This window comes from Physella acuta, unplaced genomic scaffold (assembly GCF_028476545.2).
Source record: "Physella acuta isolate Inbredline_101_S28 unplaced genomic scaffold, ASM2847654v3 ptg000362l, whole genome shotgun sequence".
Classification (NCBI taxonomy): domain Eukaryota; kingdom Metazoa; phylum Mollusca; class Gastropoda; family Physidae; genus Physella; species Physella acuta.
Window position 1 is genome coordinate 570,970 of NW_026731881.1, and position 25,188 is coordinate 596,157.

Here is a 25,188-nt window from a genome sequence, read left to right on the forward strand (position 1 = left end):
TTGATTGTTGTTTTTACTTTATGTGTAGAGTAAATGTGTTGAGTTTATTAATTTATTGTCAAAAACATGTCACATTTTCTTAACAACACAATGTATCCTTTCCAGAAAAATACAGCTACTATATCTCTGGGTACTTAAAGTCATGTGTACTTAAAGTCATTAAGTAGCAATTAATGTGACTGGTGATGGCTGGTTAATTACTCATTAAGATTTGTCTTCTAGAAAACAGTGTGCAATTAGTGCCAGTCAAAGACAGACAAGACCCAGACAATGACCGACAAGACCCAGACAAAGACAGACAAGACCCAGACAAAGACAGACAAGACCCAGACAAAGACAGACAAGACCCAGACAAAGACAGACAAGACCCAGACAATGACCGACCGTCTTAGTACTCAAAATAACTGAGTTTGTCAATGGTTCATTATTTTAGTTACAGTTACTTAACTGTAAATGTAATAACAACGGCGGTTGAAAAAAAATAATTTATAAATACATTGCTTGGCAGAAATTACAAGACTTTTATGAAAAAAGGTAAATAAAAGAAGCTACCACCCACATCTACAGAAATGTTGACGAAATCTACCTCTGATGCTTAAAATTATCTTACAGTAAATGGTGATGGCATTTAATTGTTCGACACTGCTGCGGTCCCATATGATGCCACCATACAACGATGTATACACAAGTTCAGTTTTTAAGAAGACAGACACAGACTTTTTTATTAACAAAATTACTTTCCGTTTCGGTGCCATACTTGTTATGATGTTATTCCTTGCCAATCACATTGTGTTGACACTGCTAACTTGTAAATCTCAACTCTCGCTGGTATGTAGTACCCTCCTGTTTCCCTTAACAACGAGCTGTAATTCAATCGTTTGAACTGGTTTATGATATATGATATAGGCTATATGATATATTTAATGAAAATATAATGTATATTTTCCTTTTTAGTGCATTATAACATAAAAGCTTATTATTAAAACGTAATGCATTTTTCTCTAATATCTAAGACGAAAAATATATTACAGTAAACTAAAAGCGCATCTCTACCTAGAAAGATGTCATTAAAATTCCCGATTATTAGCAATTGTTTGCACGATAAAGAATCAAAACTTATTATAGACTTCAATGGATTCGGTTGTTTTAGGAGTAACTGTAAAATATATTTAAAATACTGCTTGCTAAAGGAAACACAAGCTGTGTAGTTTAAAATCTAAATGATGCGACGGAAAACACAACTCAACACTTTGACCTGGATTGTCTCCTTACTTGGGTTTCTCTACCAACCCCGTCCGTCTTCTCCAACCCCCTGTGATGTGCTACCTGCGGATTATGTTCACTGGAAAGATAGTGAATTTACGTGTTGTTTACACGATCAACCACAAGACACACCTGGGCATAAGGAGCCTAGACAGCACGGGTATGTAGAATGTGTCCTCAAATGCTATCGTGATACTATGGCGACAATGAGCAAGACGTTCATCTGTGACCTTGACAGTGGCACATGGAATGTCGAGTTTACCGAGTCCCATCGTCACTGTGACGGTAAGTCGCAGTTTTAGAATTTGTTTGACACAAATACCATTATAAGTCGCTGTTTTAGGGTGGGATTTGCTTGACATAAATACCAATAGAAGTCGCTGTTTTAGGGTGGGATTTGTTTGACATAAATACCAATAGAAGTCGCTGTTTTAGGGTGGGATTTGTTTGACATAAATACCATTATAAGTCGCTGCTTTAGAGTGGGATTTGTTTGACATAAAGACCATTATAAGTCGCTGTTTTAGAGTGGGATTCTAAAAGTCTATTGTGATTAGACACCGTTCATCCAATCGCCATCAAACTTTGGGGAGTTGATTAGAACACTCCAGTGAAGGTGACTGTAAAAAAATCTTTTTTCAATTTCGCCAGGGCAGCACCCCGGGAGAATGCGATTCTTTTCTATATACAATAAATTTAAAAAAATAAAGTCAGATGCTGTTCGACACCGTTTATCAGAGTGTCGTAAAACTTTAGGGAGTTGATGAATACTCCCTAGATGGTTTCTCGGGGGGGAGGGGGGGGGGGAAGGAGGGTTTAATTTTGCACTGGCGGCCCTCGGCAGGATGCGATTTGGCGCCCTGGTCTTTCCCGAGAGCGCTGTGGCAACTACGTTCGTTCTAAACAGTGTGATAGACAATGGATAGGATGGGGCGTTACAGTCGCTCACTAAATTGAATCAGGCGTGTCCACCCGCGCCATGGTAGGTTGCGATTTGGCTGCAAATAAAAATTCCAGTTTCGGCCCCAAAAGTCTCACATGGGCCGCTGAGGACCCTGTAATACATTTTTTAATAATCACTTAAATTAACCAAGGTTAGATTATTAACTGGGTTGTTTCCTTTTTTTCCGTAAAAAAATCGAAACAGTTTCATCATTTTGCGAATGATGCAACTAGCATCTAATTTTAGACGATCCAATCAGAAATTGAGATCCAACTTCTAATAATAAACCATTTGTAACGCTAACATATTGCATCAGTCACACTAGTGTTTAAAACACGTCAAAGTTTTTTTTGTACGTTTTAAAGAAAAAAAACCTGTTGATTTGTGTCACTTTAATGAATGACGCAATCAGCATCATTGTTTCAGGGTGCTATGTGGCGCTCTGGGTTATCTTGTGAGCACTATGGTGCCTATGTTAGTTTTAAGGAGCCAGGAGCCGTACGTGGCGCCAGTGCCGTAGCGTAATCGGGGGGCTCCTGAGAGCACCCCTGACACATGGGCGGTCACCGAAGTGTGTTCTACCTCATTATTTCGGTGAGTGATTAACGTACACTCAAGGTTTTCATGCGGTGGTGTAGGTAAACCCGTGTCCCATTATTTATGATCCAAGCGCAGGCATTGTTTACATTTAAATAACTCACTTTTAGAAAACAAAGTCACGGGTCTAAGAATATGGCATGCGGCAACGCGTGGGGACGGGTACGCTAGTATGTATATATATATATATATATATATATATATATATATATATATATATATATATATATATATATATATATATATATATATATATATATATATATATATAATATATATATATATATATATATATATATATATATATATATATATATATATATATATATATATATATATATATGTGTGTGTGTGTGTGTGTGTATATATATGTATGTATATATTTTATACATGTATTTATATATAATATATGCATTTATATATTATATGTATAATATGGGGGCGGAAGTGGGGAAAAGGGCGTTTAAATAAGTTTAGCCTAGGGCGCTAAATAACCGGCGCCGGCACTGTACATAACTACTATTAAAAGTCGTTGTTTTAGAGTGGGATTTATTGTGTAGATTTATAGAACATCAAATGCCAACTTTCTCGTATACAAAGTATAGAGAAAGTATTGTAGTCGTGCAAAAAAATATTCGGTTATCGGAACTCGCTGAAATGTTGATACAGATCTACAAATTTGATATAATACTTATGAAATTTCATCAACCTAGCTGTAACGGTACTCAAGTTATCATGTTTACACACACACACACACACAAACACACAGAGAGAGAGAGAGAGAGAGAGAGAGAGAGAGAGAGAGAGAGAGAGATCACGTATCGACAAGATTGCAAAACTATGTTTTTCCGACTCAGAGAGGTGCAAAACGTCGAGATTTGCAAAAATCTCGATTTTTGCGTTTGCACGATTACAATATTTTCTCTATACTTCGTATACGAGAAAGTAAAAATTGTCGAGTTTGCAATAACACGTACCTTTAAAAAAGTATCTGAGAAAAACTGACGTGATCAACTTGCTACTCCTTTCAAGAAGATGACAAGATGGCTCCAGACTTCCCAGACGGTTGTCTTGACAACGAGGAACTGAAGCTGTTGAAAATGCGCCCTTATTTCTATTTCCCCAAAGAGTTCCAGATGCCTGAAGTAACGGACTCCTCAAAGGTCAAGTCGGTGCAAGTGGCACCGACCCCCTTTTTTCTAAACCAGCACGGGGTCAATACAATCACAATCACGGCAACAGATGAACACGACAACAGTCGTTCTTGTCAGTTCTACGTCGTCATCACTGGTTAGTGCCTCAATCATTTGCTATCAAATTTACATCTGTTAACAATGTCGCTTGGCAACTTGTGTGTGCGCGTGTGATTCTTTCTTTTCCTTTGCTCGCTATGGTATTTAAAATATTTAGGACATGCGTAAAATCATTTTAATTTTCTTTTTTAAACTTTAGAAATATCTTTTAAAAAAAACAACAATCTTTTCTAATGTCGCGATGTACTTTAATGTGCAATACATGTTTAAAAATTAAGTTGATCTAGAAAAGAAATAGATTGAAATATATATAAATCCCGAGTTTAGATAATTGTGGTATGGGGAAAGGCATGGTCGGGCAGATTGAGCACAACTAAAATAAAATACGTAAAAAAACTTAAAAAAAAAAACACGTTTTTCTTGTGGACTAAAAAGTAGAAAATAAATTTATCTTCCGACCCTAGGGGATCTACCAATGACTGCTCGTAGATTTTGTGCTTCCTCGAGCTGTGCAGGTTCTTGTGATGACTGTTCATACATTTGATGACAAAAAACGTGGGTACGTTCACCATCAAATTTCCCGACCCATCTGCCCGACCCACGTTTTTTGTCATCTCAGATCTCTAGAGCAATCAGAAGTGGGCTAATTTTCGTTGTCAATTTTAACAACAAACAAACGCGAAGCTGAGTTAAGAAAAACGTGGTAATAAAATAATTTCTCTTGGTACAGAAGCCGAATGCACTGAACCATGCATAGGGGCTGACGTGACATATCAATTGATTGGAGCAGCAGGCGATTACGTGAATTACAAGTTGTCGTGTCCGCACGGCGAGGAGCTGGTTGGTCAAGATATTCTCATGTGTTGGGGCGATCATTCTCCACCCTATCAAACAAGATTTTGGAACAGTGTGGACCGAGCCAAATGTAGTGGTGTGTACCTAAACTATTTTCATTGGTCAGATGATTATTTGTTGGTCATTTTTTACTCTACAAGGGAAAGTGTGTTTGTATTTGTATTATTTGTATATAGTACTATGCTATGCTATGCTACTATAGTACTATGCTACTATAATACTATGATATGCTGCTACAGTACTGTGGTACATAAAAAATCAAACTTTTTAATCCACCTAAACAGGTTGCGGCCCCTTACTAACGGTATTCTTGAAAACTGCTACGGAATCGGACAAAATGTCTTTGCTGATAATTTTAAAACGTCTAAATATATAGCCCTATATATTTTCAAACTTGTAGCATCTGGTTTGTTATATTATTTATTTAAATGACTAATCCAAACATTTGGATATGTAAATCTCTTCTTATGTGTCTAATGGTGTTAATAAAACTCTAATATTTATGTGGGGATCTACTTGTGTAATGTGATATAACTATACGTGTATTGTTCTATTCAACTTTGTGTATCTTCTAGGCCGAAGTAAGATACTGCTGTCAATTATGTTTGTTTACTTCCCATGTCAATGAACTATGTTTGTTTACTTCACAGGTCAATGAACTATGTTTCTTTACTTCACAGGTCAATGAACTATGTTTGTTTACTTCCCAGGTCAATGAACTATGTTTGTTTACTTCACAGGTAAATGAACTATGTTTGTTTACTTCCCATGTCAATGAACTATGTTTGTTTACTTCACAGGTCAATGAACTATGTTTGTTTACTTCCCAGGTCAATGAACTATGTTTGTTTACTTCACAGGTCAATGAACTATGTTTGTTTACTTCACAGGTCAATGAACTATGTTTGTTTACTTCCCATGTCAATGAACTATGTTTGTTTACTTCCCAGGTCAATGAACTATGTTTGTTTACTGCACAGGTCAATGAATGATGTTTGTTTACTTTCCAGGTCACTGAACTATGTTTTTTTACTTTCCAGGTCAATGAACTATGTTTGTTTACTTCACAGGTCAATGAACTTTGTTTGTTTACTTCTCAGGTCCATGTAAGTTACCGACAGTACCAGGAAATGTGTATATGGTTTTTCACAACTTTGAAATGGACGTGTTCTATGAGGCGTACTGCAAGGAGGGGTACATGACCCCAAGAGGTGTACCCCAGTATGCCATTTACCATTGTGAACGCGGAGTCGACGAATATCGTTACGACTTTATTCCTAATTGTGTCGGTGGGTATTTTCATTTCATTTATCCTGTTGGATTTTGAATCTCCATTTATATATATATATATATATATATATATATATATATATATATATATATATATATATATATATATATATATATATATATATATATATATATATATATATATATATATATATATACTAGCCTTCCCGGCCAGGCCCTGCTCTGGCCTCTGTGAAAAACCTATCTGTAAAGGACCTTGACATGTGTGTTTAGTAATCAGCATTTACCCAGCATTGCCCATCCTAACCACAACCAACCAAAACACACAAAAAACCGCAAACATAACACTAACACAAAACAAACACAAACGCAAATATAAACTCAAAGTGTCCACAGTCTAGTCCGGGGCGCCAAATCGCACCATGACGACGTGCGGCGTAACCGCCTGATTAAACTTAGTAAACGACTATAGTACCCAACTTATTCATAGTCTTTTGAACTCACTTACGCGAACGTACCATAGCGTACACGGGAAGGCCCGGGGCGCCAAATAGCACCCTGTCGGGGTGCCGGAGAACGCCCGGATTTGATCTACTTAAAGACTATTGTAACGTTCGCCGTCTGACAGACGCAGAACAGGCGAACGCCCCGGGTTCGTTTAATGTAGTTAGACAGAAATACCCATGGACAGAATGAGCATACCTGCATCTACGTGGGCTTGTTACCACAGTCTACGGGAACTAACACGTAGGAAAGATGAAACTCAACTTAGCTTTAACTGACAACCACTATTTAATTTATGAACAAGTATGTACAAAAGACACTAAGTCAACACCAAAGTATAATTCATTAAGAGCAATAAATAAACCACAAAAATCACTTACAGATAACTCAAAGATATTGAAATATAGCTAACAATTAGATATCAAAGTCACAGGTAAGGCCTTGGTGAAATAACACACCTAAATACAATATCATAAACACTGGAATGACCATACAACTTGGTGAAATAACTAAAATACATCACCACGAACTGAACATTTCAAATAAGACCTCACACACACACACACACACCGCACTGTGTCTCCCGGGGTCTAGGTCAAAGTCCTTTTTCAGAAGTCTCGTGTCAAGTTTATATCTAGGATCAAAACCAAGAGAGGTTACTGTAATGTTGTAAGACCATTGGTCGAGGATCGGTTAAGGATTAAAATCCAAGTCACATAACGTGACGGAGTTCAGTTGACCGAGGAAATCAGGTGAACTAACAACTCTCCCTAGGTCAATTACATAACTCAAGCAAACTAAATAATATAAATAAAGAAAAGACCTAAGTAGGTCACACTATAGTAACCTTTCTTATCCATAGTCTATCGCACTTTTTAAAACGAAATTATGCACCATAGCGCTCACATGATACCCCAGGGCGCCAAATCTTATATATATATATATATATATATATATATATATATATATATATATATATATATATATATATATATATATATATATATATGTATATATATATACATATCTAATATATAAAGCTCAATTCTGTATGTAACACATATGTTTGTCGTGGATCTTCGATGTATTTAAGTGTTAGATAATTTAAGTCCTTATGGTCTAAATTTATGAGTTAAAAAATTAATATTGAAAGTTTTGGGAAATAATTTTCATTTATCTAACTGTTCATTAAACACAAGTTTTAAAAAAAATATCATCTTTTACAAAAATTCTAATTATGTCTTTATTTAGTCCTATAGCACTTACTTCCCTTTGATAAATTAGGAAAACACAATTACTTCCCTTTATAAAACCATTGCATTAGTGGAAAAGAATTTACTTTTTATTCCTTTGTTTTGGTGTTGGGAAAAAAATAATTACATAATTAGCGGGGATTGATCAAGTGTAAATGTTGTAGGTATTTTACGGATAAGCTTGGAGTATTATAATTGTTCATTAAATTGAAACAGGCGCGTTCGTTTAAGTGAGTGCAAAAGACTATGAATAAGTTGGGGCACTATAGTCTTTTATTAAGCTAAAACAGGCGATTCCGCCCCGGGCTAGACTGTGAGCACTTTGCGTTTATGTTCGCGTTAGTGTTTTCTTTGTGTTTAGGTTGGGTTTGCGTTAGTGGTTTATTCGGTTTGATTTGGTTCGTTTTTGTTCTTTCTTTTTTCGTTTTTGTTTGTGTTTTTTTTTTCTTTGGGTTTGTATTTGTGTTTTTGGTCGGTTTTGCGTTTGGATTTGGTTTGTTTTCGTTTGCTTTTTCGTTTTTTTTTTTGTGTGTTGGTATTGGTGTTTGTGGTTGTGGTTGGGTTTGTTGTTAGGTTTTTGTTTTCGTTTGTATTTGTAATTGTGTTAGCGTTATGTTTGCGTTTTGTTATTTTGGTTTTGGTTGGTTGTGGTTTGGGTGGGCAATGCCGGGTTTATGATGATTACTAAACACACAGGTAATGGTCTTTAACAGGAAGGTTTTTCACAGAAGCCAGAGCAGGGCCTGGCCGGGACGGCTAGTATATATATATATATATATATATATATATATATATATATATATATATATATATATATATATATATATATATATATATATATATATATATTCATCTCTATTTTTCTACATTTTCTAGCTGACAGATATCCCGATTATTTTACGATAAAAGTAAAGTTCGTGGTCCAGACTCCCGACTGCCTCCTAGATCTTGTGGAGGCTGGCAAGGCTTTTAATGCGTCACTCCACGCCACAAATTGGACATTACTCTGTGGATCCAGTGTTGGCTGTACTCCTGACGTCACCCGATTGTATTGCCTAAATGGGACTACCTGGGAGCATATTTACGTGGTAAATAAAATCAGCTACATCTATGACTACATACATTTTAAATCAGCTACAGCTATGCCTACATACATTTTAGATCAGCTACATCTATGCCTACATACATTTTAAATCAGCTACATCTATGCCTACATACATTTTAGATCAGCTACATCTATGCCTACATACATTTTAAATCAGCTACATCTATGCCTACATACATTTTAAATCAGCTAGTGCTATGCCTACATACATTTTAAATCAGCTACATCTATGCCTACATACATTTTAAATCAGCTAGTGCTATGCCTACATACATTTTAAATCAGCTACATCTATGCCTACATACATTTTAAATCAGCTAGTGCTATGCCTACATACATTTTAAACTAGCTACATCTATGCCTACATACATTTTAAATCAGCTAGTGCTATGCCTACATACATTTTAAATCAGCTACATCTATGCCTACATACATTTTAAATCAGCTAGTGCTATGCCTACATACATTTTAAATCAGCTACATCTATGCCTACATACATTTTAAATCAGCTAGTGCTATGCCTACATACATTTTAAACCAGCTACATCTATGCCTACATACATTTTAAATCAGCTAGTGCTATGCCTACATACATTTTAAATCAGCTACATCTATGCCTACATACATTTTAAATCAGCTAGTGCTATGCCTACATACATTTTAAATCAGCTAGTGCTATGCCTACATACATTTTAAATCAGCTAGTGCTATGCCTACATACATTTAAAATCTGCTATGAAAGAAAATCATTTCGCTTAGTGGCAGTGCAGAGTGTAAACTACTAGACCCCGCCATAACCGGGGGGGGGGGGGCGCCCAGGTCATTTAGGGGTCCAAAATTCCGACCCAAACAAAAAAATAATGTATTTTGCACGTTGAAAAATAGTTTAACCACGAGTCGTCTTGTAAAAAACCCTCACATCTACCACAACAGTGGTCTTTTTTTTTATCGTAATTAACAAATTATAGCTACATTTAGAAATAAACCGACAGTGATCACCCCTGAACTTACTGGAATATTCTAATATAACACTACGTGAAATGGCAAATCGGAATATAGGATTTTTGTTTACTTAAACTTTTAATAATAGAATAGAATCTAATAAAAAAAATAATTGCGCACCAAGCGAACGCCGAAACAAAATGTGCATAATAGTGCGCGATATTATTAGTACTTTTTAAATTTACATGCGTTTTTTGAGAAATTGGAAATAGCGTAAATTAGTACTTCCGATCAACGGAAATTTCTCAAAATTTGACAGAAGGTAGAGGATTAGATCATTTACTTACGTGTGAAATTTTATTTATCTATCTGAAATGGTACTCAAGTTATAGGCTTTTGAAAAATTCAAAGTAAAAAAAAAGTACCACTTCCGGTTATCGAAAATCGTTCAAAAGTTGATACGGATCTACGATTTTGATAAAATATATAAAATTTCATGAACCTAGCTGTAACGGTACTCAAGTTATCGTGTTTACAGACACACAGACACGCACACAGACACACACACATACACACAGACATACGGACAAGATTGCAAAATTATGTTTTTCCGTATCAGTGAAGTGTAAAACGTCGAGATTTGCAAAAAAAAAAAAACGATTTTTCTTTCACGATTACAAGACTTTCTCTATACTTTGTATATACGAGAAAGTAAAAATGTAAGCTGTTCTGGAACTATCTACTTCTGCGTTCTTATTTTAGTTTATGGTGGAAGATTTAAACATCAAGTCTAATTTGTTGGATGAACTGGACTATGGTCTCCAGATCTGAGGGTGCCCCATATAGTTTTTCCTTGAGTGAGGTGTATAGGGGCCAGTGTTTGGATGGCAATTGGCCGTATACGGAGCAGGGAGATAACTCATTCAATACATCACACATCACACATCACACATCACACATCACACATCACACATCACACATCACACATCACACATCACACATCACACATCACACATCACACATCACACATCACACATCACACATCACACATCACACATCACACATCACACATCACACATCACACATCACACATCACACATCACACATCACACATCACACATCACACATCACACATCACACATCACACATCACACATCACACATCACACATCACACATCACACATCACACATCACACATCACACATCATAGATAACAAATTAAATGAGTAAAAAAAAAGAGAAGTAAATGTAGTGACATGTCTGAAAATACCTACTTTCCTTTACCCACACACACACAATTACACACATACTTACATACAAAAATAAGGCTTACAATACCCACCTTCCTTTACACACACACACATACATACACACATAGGCCTACTTACATACAAACACACTCACTCGTAGGCTGTTGTATAATATATTGCTTGAATGATAAGTAGATTTGTAAATTTCCAATGTGGTTCAACGCCAATCCACTTCGGTCGATGGTGTATTTGGTGTCAATCCCCCCCCCCCCCCCCTTCCAAACTTTTTATGCACCGATGTCTAAGGAGGGACGACAACCCCTAACCCTCATCCTCATCCTCATCCTCATCCTCATCCTCATCCTCATCCTCATCCTCATCCTCATCCTAACCCTAACCTAACCCTAACCCTAACCTAACCCTAACCTAACCCTAACCTAACCCTAACTTTTTGTCGAATGGCGTCAATCGGTGCAAATATTATATTAATCCACCTAGAAAAGCATTTAAGTGCCTAAACCTAACAGAAAAATCTAATAATAGAAAAATTAAAAATTATTGTTTTTGTTTATCCTCCCTCCCCCCCCCCCCCCCACCCCCTCACCGGGTGATAGCTTTAAAGTGTGCACAGGTAATACTAACAATGTTTATCTATAGCCGGCTATTAATACAGCTGGATATAACTTTGTTTTCTGTATAGTTAGCAGGTTTACGTCATGGTGTCACCACCCCCTCCCCCTAACCACCCGTGTTAGGAATGTTTTCAGTTTTGTTTTTGAAATACTGTTTAACTCTAATCAATCATTTATTGAGCTAGAATAATCATTTTTACTTTCTCGTATATACGAAGTATAGAGAAAGTCTTGTAATCGTGCAAAAAAAATCGAGATTTTTCCAAATCTCGACGTTTTACAGCTCCCTGAGTAGGAAAAACATAGTTTTGTAATCTTGTCCGTATGTCTGTGTATGTGTATGTGTATGTGTCTGTGTATGTGTGTGTAAACACGATAACTTGAGTTCCGTTACAGCTAGGTTGATGAAATTTCATGTATACGTATTATATCAAAATTGTAGATACTTGTCAACTTTTGAGCGATTTCCAATAACCGGAAGTGGAACATTTACTACTTTTAATTTTTCAAAAGCCAATAACTTAAGCACTGTTTCAGATAGATAAATAAAATTTCATAAGTTAGTAAAAAAATCTAATTCTCTGCCTTCTATCAAATTTTGAGCAATTTCCGTTGACCATAAGTAGTAATTTTCACTATTTCCGATTTCTGAAAAAAAAAACGCATGTGAATTTATAAAGTACTAATAATATTCCGCACTATTATGCACATTTTATTTGGCGTTCACTTTGTGTGCAATTCTTTTTTCTACGAGATTTATATTCTATTTTAAAAAGTTTAAGTACTTAAAATGGATTAAAAATCATGTCTATATTCCGAGTTGCCATCCCCTGTTATTTCATATAAGAATATTCGAGAAAGTTTAGGGGAGATCACTTCCGGTTTATTTGTATATCTATTTTGCTATTTTAGCTTAGCCTTTGTGTAACTCCCTTCACCCCCCCCCCCCGCTACGCCTCTGGTTGCTGTAACCACTGTTGGCAATGAAGTGACAAACATTACCTGAAGTGGCAAACATTACCTGAAGTGGCAAACATTACCTGAAGTGGCAAACATTACCTGAAGTGGCAAACATTGCCTGAAGTGGCAAACATTACCTAATCGAACATGGAGCGTATAACGAAAACATGTCTAGTAAAATGATTTCTTTGTTTCTATGTTTAGTTCGGAATAACACTGTGGATGGAACCATTTAATGTTAGCAGAGGGCATCTTTACAGACGCATTATCGAGAATTTCTGTGATCACATCGAGGAAACATCTGAACTCCTATTTCCTAAATTCATAGGAAAATCCCCCCGAAAAATACTTCTGGAATGTGAAGATATATATACATGTACAATTCCAGGCACGTTAATGGACAGGAATTATATTTTACCTAGATGTGGTGAGTTGTAGAATTATACAGGCTTCATTACTTTACAATATATTACTAATTTGTGGTGAGTTGTAGAATTATACAGGCTTCAGTACTTTACAATATATTACTAAGATGTAGTAAGCTGTAGCATTATACAGGCCTTAGTGTCTTTCGTCGTGGAAAATGTTATTGTGTTATCACCAACCAATGATCCGGCAATGTTAAAATGTGTATGGCTATCAAACGACGCACGTTAGTGGCATAGGCCAGCGGTGCTTTACTTACAGAACACTGTTAAAACAAGTTAAGGTTTCCATCAATAGTTTTTAAATGGCGTGTCGTCACATAGTATCTGAAGCTACGGAGTGGGGAGGGTACATCAGGGTGGAAACAATATGTGAGAGGCCCCTAAACTTGTATCTGTCGCTCTGTAGTTGAAGGCAAACACACTTCGACAACTTTTCTTGACAAAATAAAGACATAATTATATATATATATATATATATATATATATATATATATATATATATATATATATATATATATATATATATATATATATATATATATATATATATATGTGTGTGTGTGTGTATATATATATATGTATATATATAATATATATATATATATATATATATATATATATATATATATATATATATATACATACACATACATATATATATATATATATATATATATATATATATATATATATATATATATATATATATATATATATATATATAATTTCTATTATTTTTTCAATGTTTTTCAACTGCTGCAGTGGGCTGTGGAGAGGGTCACATATACAACACATCCTCGGACGAATGCGAGATTTGCCCAAAAGACTTTTATCAGGACCAGGAGATAGCTTTCTCTTGCATCCCCTGCCCACCCGGTCTTATTACCAGGAGAATGGCTGGAAGTTCGGTCTCAGACTGTAAAGGTTGGTGTGTCGGTAAATTGTGTGTGTCGGTAACTGTGTGTGTCGGTAACTGTGTGTGTGTGTGTCAGTAAACTGTGTGTGTCTCTGAACTGTGTGTGTCGGTAACTGTGTGTGTGTGCATGTGTGTCGCTGAACTGTGTGTGTCTGTGAACTGTGTGTTATCCCATTTTTTTAGCATATACCTTTAAGTAACCAAATATTTTATACAATCATCGAATTCTGAAGGTTTTTGACCGATTGGAAATATGGCGAAAGATTCAATCATATTATACTTTCTTAAAAAAAAATCTCGTAGAATTAAAAAAAAAGTTTTTAAAAAGTTTTAATAACAAGCTTTTATGTAATAATGCACTAGAAAGTAGAAACTAAATGATTTTCTTTAAATCTATCATAATACACTAGTATTTAAATAACTGTAAACAAAAGCGTGGGCCCCGTGTTACCTATCGGATACCCAATTGAACGTGATAACGCGGGTATAATTTGGAGCGAAATAGTTGGATAAGACAGCCTACTAATTTGGACATAATTTTAATTAATCTATAAAAAATGAATTAGGCATCCATTAAGTTAAATTTAAAGTCAGATTGCATTGTCTTCATGTCTTGACCCACGTGCCAACTTTGAAACGAATCTGTCAGTTATATTCCCGTTGTTTGATGTTCACACAGTGCACCATTTTTTTCTATGAGATTCTATTCTATTTTTAAAAAGTATGTAAAAACTGATTAAAACTGATTAAAACTCATGTCTATATTCCGAGTTGCATCCCCCATGGTGTTATATACGAATATTTGAGAAAGTTTAGGCGAAATCACTCTCGCTTTATTTTTAAATATCTCTTTTTTATTAGTGATATATACTTTGAATACATTAAATACAGCTGGCTATCTACTTCATTATATACATTGCATACATCCATACATACATAATTTACATAATTGAGCTTGACTTAATTAACTTCCCACCGTTTAGCCGGATGTGGTTAATTGAACTAACTTCCCACTGTTTAGCCGAATGTGGTTAATTGAACTAACTTCCCACCGTTTAGCCGAATGTGGTTAATTGAACTAACTTCCCACCGTTTAGCCGAATGTGGTTAATTGAACTAACTTCCCACCGTTTAGCCGGATGTGGTTAATTGAACTAACTTCCCACCGTTTAGCCGGATGTGGTAAAGGCTCGTTCTACGACCGAAGCAGGAACCTGTGTCCGAAATGTCCACTAAATACCTACCAAGACAAAGATGTCGCTGAGAAATGTCAGCCATGCCCTGGGACATCGATCACTCTCAAAGTTGGCTCAACAGCCAGGGAAGCGTGTATAGGTCAGAGACTTAGATTTTGTTGGACAGGAATATTCATGTATGTTTCATGTTAAAGTTTTTAAAAAAGTTAATTATTATCAAACACCTACATAATATATATATATATATATATATATATATATATATATATATATATATATATATATATATATATATATATGCACAGATATATATAAATAGATATAAGTATCCAATTTAACACTTAGACCTTTATACCAATGTCTGTATGTGATTTATCAATAATAAATATTTATTGTTATAGATAATCCCAGTGTATTCGCATTTGGGACATATTATTAGCTTAATCAGATGATTGTTAAAAAAAACAACAAATTTCCTATTTTTATTTTACGTTCATATTGTTTCAGTTTTATAATGCTTAAAACAGAATGTTAAAAAATATATTTCAGTTGTTGGTTTTTTATAGTGCGCTAAGAGAATTGGGTTGGGGTGGGGTTCGGATGGGCAGGGAAATTGTGTTAAAATAGCAATTAAAGATTTAGGATTTTAAAGAAACATGTAAATGGATGATTGGATTGTGTTTTTAAATGGATATTATTTATCTGGTGTCTTATAAAATACTGCTTCATTGTTCAATAGACGATACGTATAGTTTTATAAGTATGATATTCATTCAATAGACGACAAGTATAGATTTATAAGTATGATGTTCATTCAATAGACGATACGTATAGATTTATAAGTATGATGTTCATTCAATAGACGACAATTATAGATTTATAAGTATGATGTTCATTCAATAGAAGACAAGTATAGTTTTATAAGTATGATGTACATTCAATAGACGACAAGTATAGATTTATAAGTATGATGTACATTCAATAGACGACAAGTATAGATTTATAAGTATGATGTTCATTCAATAGAAGACAAGTATAGTTTTATAAGTATGATGTACATTCAATAGACGACAAGTATAGATTTATAAGTATGATGTTCATGCTGTTCATATAGTGGAGCTCAGCTTTAAGGCCAACGAGCAGGCCTTAGATGTGCTTCTAATAGTATGAGTGAGTACTTCTAATAGTAAGAGTGAGTACTTCTAATAGTAAGAGTGAGTACTTCTAATAGTAAGAGTGATTACTTCTAATAGTATGAGTGAGTACTTCTATTAGTATGAGTGAGTACTTCTAATAGTAAGAGTGAGTACTTCTAATAGTAAGAGAGAGTACTTCTAATAGTATGAGTGAGTACTTCTAATAGTATGAGTGAGTACTTCTAATAGTAAGAGTGAGTACTTCTAATAGTAAGAGTGAGTACTCCATTGCTGTAGCTGGCTGTAACCGATTTATATATCCAGCGATTGTGTAACTGACTTATGTCATCAGTTTACCTGACTTAAGTCAATGGTTTAATGGACTGTAGTCATTGGTTTAACGATATTAAGTCACACGTTTAACTGACTTTAGTCACAAGTGTAACTGACTTAAATGCTATTTATTTAGCTCTCTGTAAGCCGGGACATTTTTCCTTGTCCAGAGCAGAGCCTTGCCGACCCTGCCCAGTGGGAAGCTATCAGACTCACGCCGGCAAGACCACGTGTGATTATTGCCCTTTTGGTATGCGGACAACATCAACACCTTCAATTTCTGCCACTGACTGTACATGTGAGTCTTATATATATATATATATATATATATATATATATATATATATATATATATATATATATATATATATATATATATATACACCGTGCTCATGTCCATTTCCAATGCCATCCATAACCACGTCCAACCAAGTTGCTTTGTTATGTGTTGCTTAGTACTATCTTCATTTGATTTGATGCATTTAAATTTGTTTACTGAATTAGTATTTACTGTTTATAATAAAAAAATGAATTCGACATTGTTTCTGCTAGTTTTTGATGTGCGCTTAAGAGAAGAAGGTCCCGATGCAGTCATCCAAGGCCTTCAACAACTGCCAGTTCGGTTCACCTGGATGAGCTGGATCTCACCTGTATGGTTCCACATGACGTCAGGTTTCAGGATGTCTCTGGGCACTCGACTTAACACGTCTAACCTGAACGCTGCATTCCTGACCTTAGACAACCTTTTGCTAATGGTAGAAACGGGAAATCTTCCGCACATCGTCAGGTCACGTGAGATATCGTTTTGCTGATTAAAAGTTGAAGATGTTGTCACCTGTGCGAGTGCTGTCACTGTCCTTGAATGGTCCCATAAGTTCAAGAACAGATTAATGTACACAAGGCCCAAACTATCGGATAGCGTCGATTGATGTAGATTATTTTTAATATCCTGTAACTCTAAATGTATAAGTCCGATTAAAATGAGATTTTGTGCCCTAATGTTACACTGGGCAGATGGGGCATACACCAAGGTATAAAACGCTAGAATGTATAGTGTCCCTTGGGCGAATGGGTGGATTTCACCAACGAGGATTCAAACTTTACCTGACAGCCACCCCCCCCTCCCCCACTGATTGTACCCCTCACTATTAAAATGGACGTGCATGGTTAGATTTCAGACAATTCTTTAGTCCACACAGCTGTATGGGTACCTGACTCACGTGGGGCAAGAAAAGGCGGCTGGTCATAGTGCAGACCACAGCATCCTATCAATGCCTAGGTCAAGAGAAATATGAAATCTACTTCAGTTGGCCTATAGAGCTTTACTTGTTTACTTTACACAGGAGATGGAATCATGTAGCTGTAACGTACCAGAACAACAAAGCTGTTTTATTCGTCAATGGCGAGGAAGAAGGCTGGTTGGACAACATATCTCTTGAAAATCTGAACACAAAGAAAATTATTTTTCGGAAATCGTACACTATAAAATGTAATACATACACAGCCACTGTAACTCAACATCTCACAGCCAAAATAACCCAGCATCTCACAGTAACTCAACAACTCACAGTAACACAACATCTCACAGTAACTCAACATCTCGCAGTCAAAGTATATCAACATCTCACAGTAACTCAACAACTCACAGTAACTCAACATCAGACTGTAACTCAACATCAGACTGTAACTCAACATCTCACAGTAACTCAACAACTCACAGTAACTCAACAACTCACAGTAACTCAACATCAGACTGTAACTCAACATCAGACTGTAACTCAACATCAGACTGTAACTCAACATCAGACTGTAACTCAACATCTCACAGTAACTCAACAACTCACAGTAACTCAACAACTCACAGTAACTAAACATCAGACTGTAACTCAACATCAGACTGTAACTCAACATCAGACTGTAACTCAACATCTCACATCAATAGGAACCCATCACCCTACAGCCATATTATATAATAAACCTCTCAGCGCCCTAAGCCAAGTCTATTGTGATTATATTTAATTATGATAGTATTTAACTATGATTGTATTAAATTATGATTGTATTTAACTATGATTGTATTAAATTATGATTATATTTAACTATGATTGTATTAAATTATGATTGTATTTAATGTTCCTATGTTACTATTTTTAAATTGACGTCCCAGCGATCTGGATTAACGGTATGCAAATGAGCCAGACTGTCTTGACAAAGTCTCAGCTGCAGGATTTTGCCACTTCCTGCTACAAACAATTAGATGAGAATTTACTGAGAGGCCCAACATCCCTGCCAGTTCTCTTGTTGACCAAGTCTTGCAATGGTAAGTTCTCTAAACGTTCGTTGGTTACAGCAAATAACTGGCTCATCTCTCCTAGATACATATCGTCCCAGTACTTCTTTTGGTTGAAGCAAATAACTGGCTCATCTCTCCATAGATACATATCGTCCCAGTACTTCTTTTGGTTGAAGCAAATAACTGGCTCATCTCTCCATAGATACATATCGTCCCAGTACTTCTTTTGGTTGAAGCTAATAACTGGCTTATCTCTCCATAGATACATATCGTCCCAGTACTTCTTTAACAAACCGTCTGCGCCAACCTTTATGCGACAACCGTAAATAACAACTAGTATACCTCAATCATTGATGTCCTCTGTAACGTTTGTGTAAAAACCAATTGTAAAAATCAATTGTAAAAAACAATTGTAAAAACCAATTGTAAAAACCAATTTTAAAAACCAATTGTAAAAACCAATTGTAAAAACCATTTGTAAAAACCATTTGTAAAAACCAATTGTAAAAACCAATTATTACAAACCAATTAACCAATTGTAAAATTCAATGGTAAACCAATTGTAAAAACTAATTGTAAATAACAGGAGATGGGAACTCGGGCTATACACATAATTTTTAATCCATTTTAAATACTTAAAGTTTTAAAAATAGAATAAAATCTCGTAGACAAAAGAATTGCACACCAAGTGAACGCCAAATAAAAACGTGTATAATAGTGCGCAATATTATTAGTACTTTAAAAATTTACATTAGTTTTTTTAGAAATCGGAAGTAGCGTAAATTACTACTTCCGGTCAACGGAAATTACTCAAACTTTAACAGAAGGTAGAGAATTAGATCTTTTACTTACAAGTGAAATTTCATTCATCTATATGAAATAGTACTCAAGTTATAGGCTTTTGAAAAATTCAAAGTAGGAAAAGTACCACTTCCGGTTATCAGAAATCGCCCAAAAGTTGATACGGATCTACGATTTTGATAAAATACTTATATATGAAATTTCATCAACCTAGCTGTAACGGTACTCAAGTTATCGTGTTTACACACGGACAGACAGACAGACACACAGACAGACACACAGACATACGGACAAGATTGCAAAATTATGTTTTTCCGTATCAGTGAAGTGTAAAACGTCGAGATTTGTAAAAATCTCGATTTTTTTTTGCACGATTACAATACTTTCTCTATACTTCGTATATACGAGAAAGTAAAAACAATTGTAAAAACCAATTGTAAAACCAATTGTAAAAACCAATTGTAAAAACCAATTTTAAATGTTAATTGTAAACAAGCAATTGTAAAAACCAATTGTAAAATCCAATTGTAAAAACTATTTCTAAAAAACAATTGTAAAAACCAATTGTAAAACCAATTGTAAAAACTAATTGTAAAAACCAATTGTAAAAACCAATTGTAAAAAACAATTGTAAAAACCAATTGTAAAACGAATTTTAAATGTCAATTGTAAAAACGAATTTTAAAAACCAAGTGTAAAAACCAATTGTAAAAACCAATAATTGTAAAAACAAATTGTAAAAACCAATTGTGAAAGCCAATTGTAAAAATCAATTGTAAAAAACAATTGTAAAAACCAATTGTGAAAACGAATTTTAAATGTCAATTGTAAAAACGAATTTTAAAAACCAAGTGCAAAAACCAATTGTAAAAACCAATAATTGTAAAAACAAAGTGTAAAAACCAATTGTAAAAGCCAATTGTAAATACCAATTTTAAAAACCAATTGTAAAAACCAATTATAACAAACCAATGGTTAAAACCAATTGTAAAAACCAATAATTGTAAAAACCAATTGTAAAAACAAAGCGTAAAAAACAATTGTAAAAACCAATTGTAAAAACAATTGTAAAAACCAATTATAAAAACCAATTATAAAAAAATCCAATTAAAAAAAACAATTGTATACCACCATGCCGTGTCGAACATAAGAGTATTTCTAAAGTTTTGTCATTGACGTCGTTGTATTTACTTATATAATAAGTAAGAATAAGATATCAAATATAAGATCAACTCACTGAAAAATTCAAAGTAGGAAAAGTACCACTTCCGGTTATCGGAAATCGCCCAAAAGTTGATACGGATCTACGATTTTGATAAAATACTTATATATGAAATTTCATCAACCTAGCTGTAACGGTACTCAAGTTATCGTGTTTACAAACGGACAGACAGACAGACACACAGACAGACACACAGACATACGGACAAGATTGCAAAAATTATGTTTTTCCGTATCAGTGAGGTGTAAAATGTCGAGATTTGTAAATATCTCGATTTTTTTTTGCACGATTACAATACTTTCTCTATACTTCGTATATACGAGAAAGTAAAAACAATTGTAAAAAACAATTGTAAAACCAATTGTAAAAACCAATTGTAAAAACCAATTTTAAATGTCAATTGTAAAAAACCAATTGTAAAAACCAATTGTAAAAACCAATTGTAAAAACCATTTGTAAAAAGCAATTGTAAAAACCAATTGTAAAAACTATTTGTAAAAACCAATTGTAAAAAACAATTGTAAAAACCAATTGTGAAAACGAATTTTAAATGTCAATTGTAAAAACGAATTTTAAAAACCAAGTGTAAAAACCAATTGTAAAAACCAATAATTGTAAAAACAAATTGTAAAAACCAATTCTAAAAGCCAATGGTAAAAATCAATTGTAAAAAACAATTGTAAAAACCAATTGTGAAAACGAATTTTAAATGTCAATTGTAAAAACGAATTTTAAAAACCAAGTGCAAAAACCAATTGTAAAAACCAATAATTGTAAAAACAAAGTGTAAAAACCAATTGTAAAAGCCAATTGTAAATACCAATTTTAAAAACCAATTGTAAAAACCAATTATAACAAACCAATGGTTAAAACCAATTGTAAAAACCAATAATTGTAAAAACCAATTGTAAAAACAAAGCGTAAAAAACAATTGTAAAAACCAATTGTAAAAACAATTGTAAAAACCAATTATAAAAACCAATTATAAAAAAATCCAATTAAAAAAAACAATTGTATACCACAATGCCGTGTCGAACATAAGAGTATTTCTAAAGTTTTGTCATTGACGTCGTTGTATTTACTTATATAATAAGTAAGAATAAGATATCAAATATAAGATCAACTCACTGAAAAATTCAAAGTAGGAAAAGTACCACTTCCGGTTATCGGAAATCGCCCAAAAGTTGATACGGATCTACGATTTTGATAAAATACTTATATATGAAATTTCATCAACCTAGCTGTAACGGTACTCAAGTTATCGTGTTTACAAACGGACAGACAGACAGACACACAGACAGACACACAGACATACGGACAAGATTGCAAAAATTATGTTTTTCCGTATCAGTGAGGTGTAAAATGTCGAGATTTGTAAATATCTCGATTTTTTTTTGCACGATTACAATACTTTCTCTATACTTCGTATATACGAGAAAGTAAAAACAATTGTAAAAAACAATTGTAAAACCAATTGTAAAAACCAATTGTAAAAACCAATTTTAAATGTCAATTGTAAAAAACCAATTGTAAAAACCAATTGTAAAAACCAATTGTAAAAACCATTTGTAAAAAGCAATTGTAAAAACCAATTGTAAAAACTATTTGTAAAAACCAATTGTAAAAAACAATTGTAAAAACCAATTGTGAAAACGAATTTTAAATGTCAATTGTAAAAACGAATTTTAAAAACCAAGTGTAAAAACCAATTGTAAAAACCAATAATTGTAAAAACAAATTGTAAAAACCAATTCTAAAAGCCAATGGTAAAAATCAATTGTAAAAAACAATTGTAAAAACCAATTGTGAAAACGAATTTTAAATGTCAATTGTAAAAACGAATTTTAAAAACCAAGTGCAAAAACCAATTGTAAAAACCAATAATTGTAAAAACAAAGTGTAAAAACCAATTGTAAAAGCCAATTGTAAATACCAATTTTAAAAACCAATTGTAAAAACCAATTATAACAAACCAATGGTTAAAACCAATTGTAAAAACCAATAATTGTAAAAACCAATTGTAAAAACAAAGCGTAAAAAACAATTGTAAAAACCAATTGTAAAAACAATTGTAAAAACCAATTATAAAAACCAATTATAAAAAAATCCAATTAAAAAAAACAATTGTATACCACAATGCCGTGTCGAACATAAGAGTAGGCCTATTTCTAAAGTGTTGTCATTGACGTCGTTGTATTTACTTATATAATACGTAAGAATAAGATATCAAATATAAGATCAACTCACTGGGATGCAAGTTTTGATAGTCATTATACGTACAACAAAAATAAGTTTTAAGTAAAAGGAATACATTTAAAGCCAAAGAGAACTGAATATTTATATTAAAAGGAAACAAAATTATAGAAGCACTATCTGTTGTTCCAACAATATTCTTCTAGTTTAACAAAAACAATTACGTAACTTTTCCATTCCTTTGACATGAATCAATAAAGATAACAACTGTTTTAAACAGACGATTTCAATCATAAAACAAGTTACTAAAAAGTCTAGTGACAATTTAAGAGCAATTTCCTTATGTTATCCATAACAATTTTTAATTTTTTGTGACCGAACGAAAGGATATTTTTTTGCGCTAAAAAAGACAACTATATTAACCTATATCAACGGAAATAGTTCTATTTTAACAAGTAGGCCTACACGATGCTCAGTTTTAAAAAGTAGTAAATATCATCCTAGGCCTACACGATGCTCAGTTTAAAAAAGTAGTAAATATTTTTTGTGATCAAACGAAAGGATATTTTTGAAAACTTTCTTCGGCAATATTGTTCTAAATTATGGCAGGAATCGATTGGTAAATGTTTCAAGTCGCTAAGTGGTCTGGTTGCCGAGATATAGGCCAAAAACTGCATGTTTTCGAGGTTTTTTGGCTTTTCCGGGAAATCCAGGAATGAATTCCGGGAATTTTTTTGGCCCACAATCATCCTCGGAACTTGCTTAACATATTTGCTTTTGGAACTAGTCCTCGATATTGCTTCGTTGAGGAGGAGATACGACTTAAAGCTGCGGACACACATCCATCCATCCATCCATCACCAGAAATGACGAGTTAATAATCGCAATTGTCCAGTATGGAAATTGCGCTAAAAAGATCAAACTATTCAAACCTGTTTTCTGTAATTTGACAGCAACTAATGTGTGTACTCCTACAACCTGCGGCCCCCACGCGACTTGTTTCTCTGAGGCCGATGGTTACCGATGTCAGTGTAAGGATCCGTGGACCGGAACCAACTGTGATCATCAGGTCGTTCAGTGCAATCGTAAGTTCTAGTGGCAAGAATTTGCTGTAAGACCTGGACCAGTCAGCTGTAATGACTTACGTGTTTCTTTAATTTAAAAGTGTAACAAAGTATCATTTTTATAGCTTTTACTGTAATATGTTTCAGGTGTTCTACTTTTTATTTTATACAGTTGATTCAATATTAGCCTAAACCAGGGGTCGGCAACCTTTTGAAGCGGAAGAGCCAAAAGTTACAATTTTCAAAATTTCCCTGGTTTTAAAGAGCCACTAACATTTTTTTATATCAAATATATTATTTTTTTATTAAGATTATTAGTATTTGTGCAAGGAGCTGGAGAGCCGCATCTTGACATCAAAAGAGCCGCATGCGGCTCGCGAGCCGCAGGTTGCCGACCCCTGGCCTAAACTATATTTGATACTCAATCTTTATATCCCTGCATCTAGTCAATATTAGCCTAAACTATATGTGATACTCAATCTTTATATCCCTGCATCTAGTCAATATTAGCCTAAACTATATGTGATTTTCTCTGTCCAAGCAATTACCTCGTACTCATATGAATGGGGAGACTGGGATAATAACTGTACACAATGTGTGGAAACGTGTTTTAAATCGAGATCTCGTAAGACAATCATCTTTGCCCAAGTTTTGGGGAGAAATGACGAGGAAGGAAAAGATGCTGAGATTGCAATAAAGGTTAGAAAACAAATTTTCTGAGGTTTTTTTTCCAGTTTTTCCAGAACGTTTTTTACAGTATATGTGGTATGTGAATTATATGTCTCATATTTGTTGAGT

At 34.1% G+C, this 25,188-nt stretch overlaps 1 protein-coding gene across 1 annotated transcript; it reads left to right on the forward strand.

Moving 5' to 3' along the window:
* Positions 1-1,353: 1,353 nt before the first annotated feature.
* Positions 1,354-25,110, forward strand: LOC131941445 (uncharacterized). Its single transcript, XM_059300708.1, has 14 exons — positions 1,354-1,548; positions 3,836-4,093; positions 4,787-4,987; positions 6,012-6,200; positions 8,796-9,007; positions 13,013-13,235; positions 13,999-14,160; positions 15,326-15,487; positions 16,954-17,115; positions 17,370-17,604; positions 18,161-18,306; positions 18,985-19,137; positions 24,280-24,411; positions 24,932-25,110. The coding sequence occupies exons 1-14, from the start codon at positions 1,461-1,463 to the stop codon at positions 25,108-25,110; spliced, it is 2,502 nt and encodes an 833-aa protein (XP_059156691.1). The 5' UTR covers positions 1,354-1,460.
* Positions 25,111-25,188: the final 78 nt, after the last annotated feature.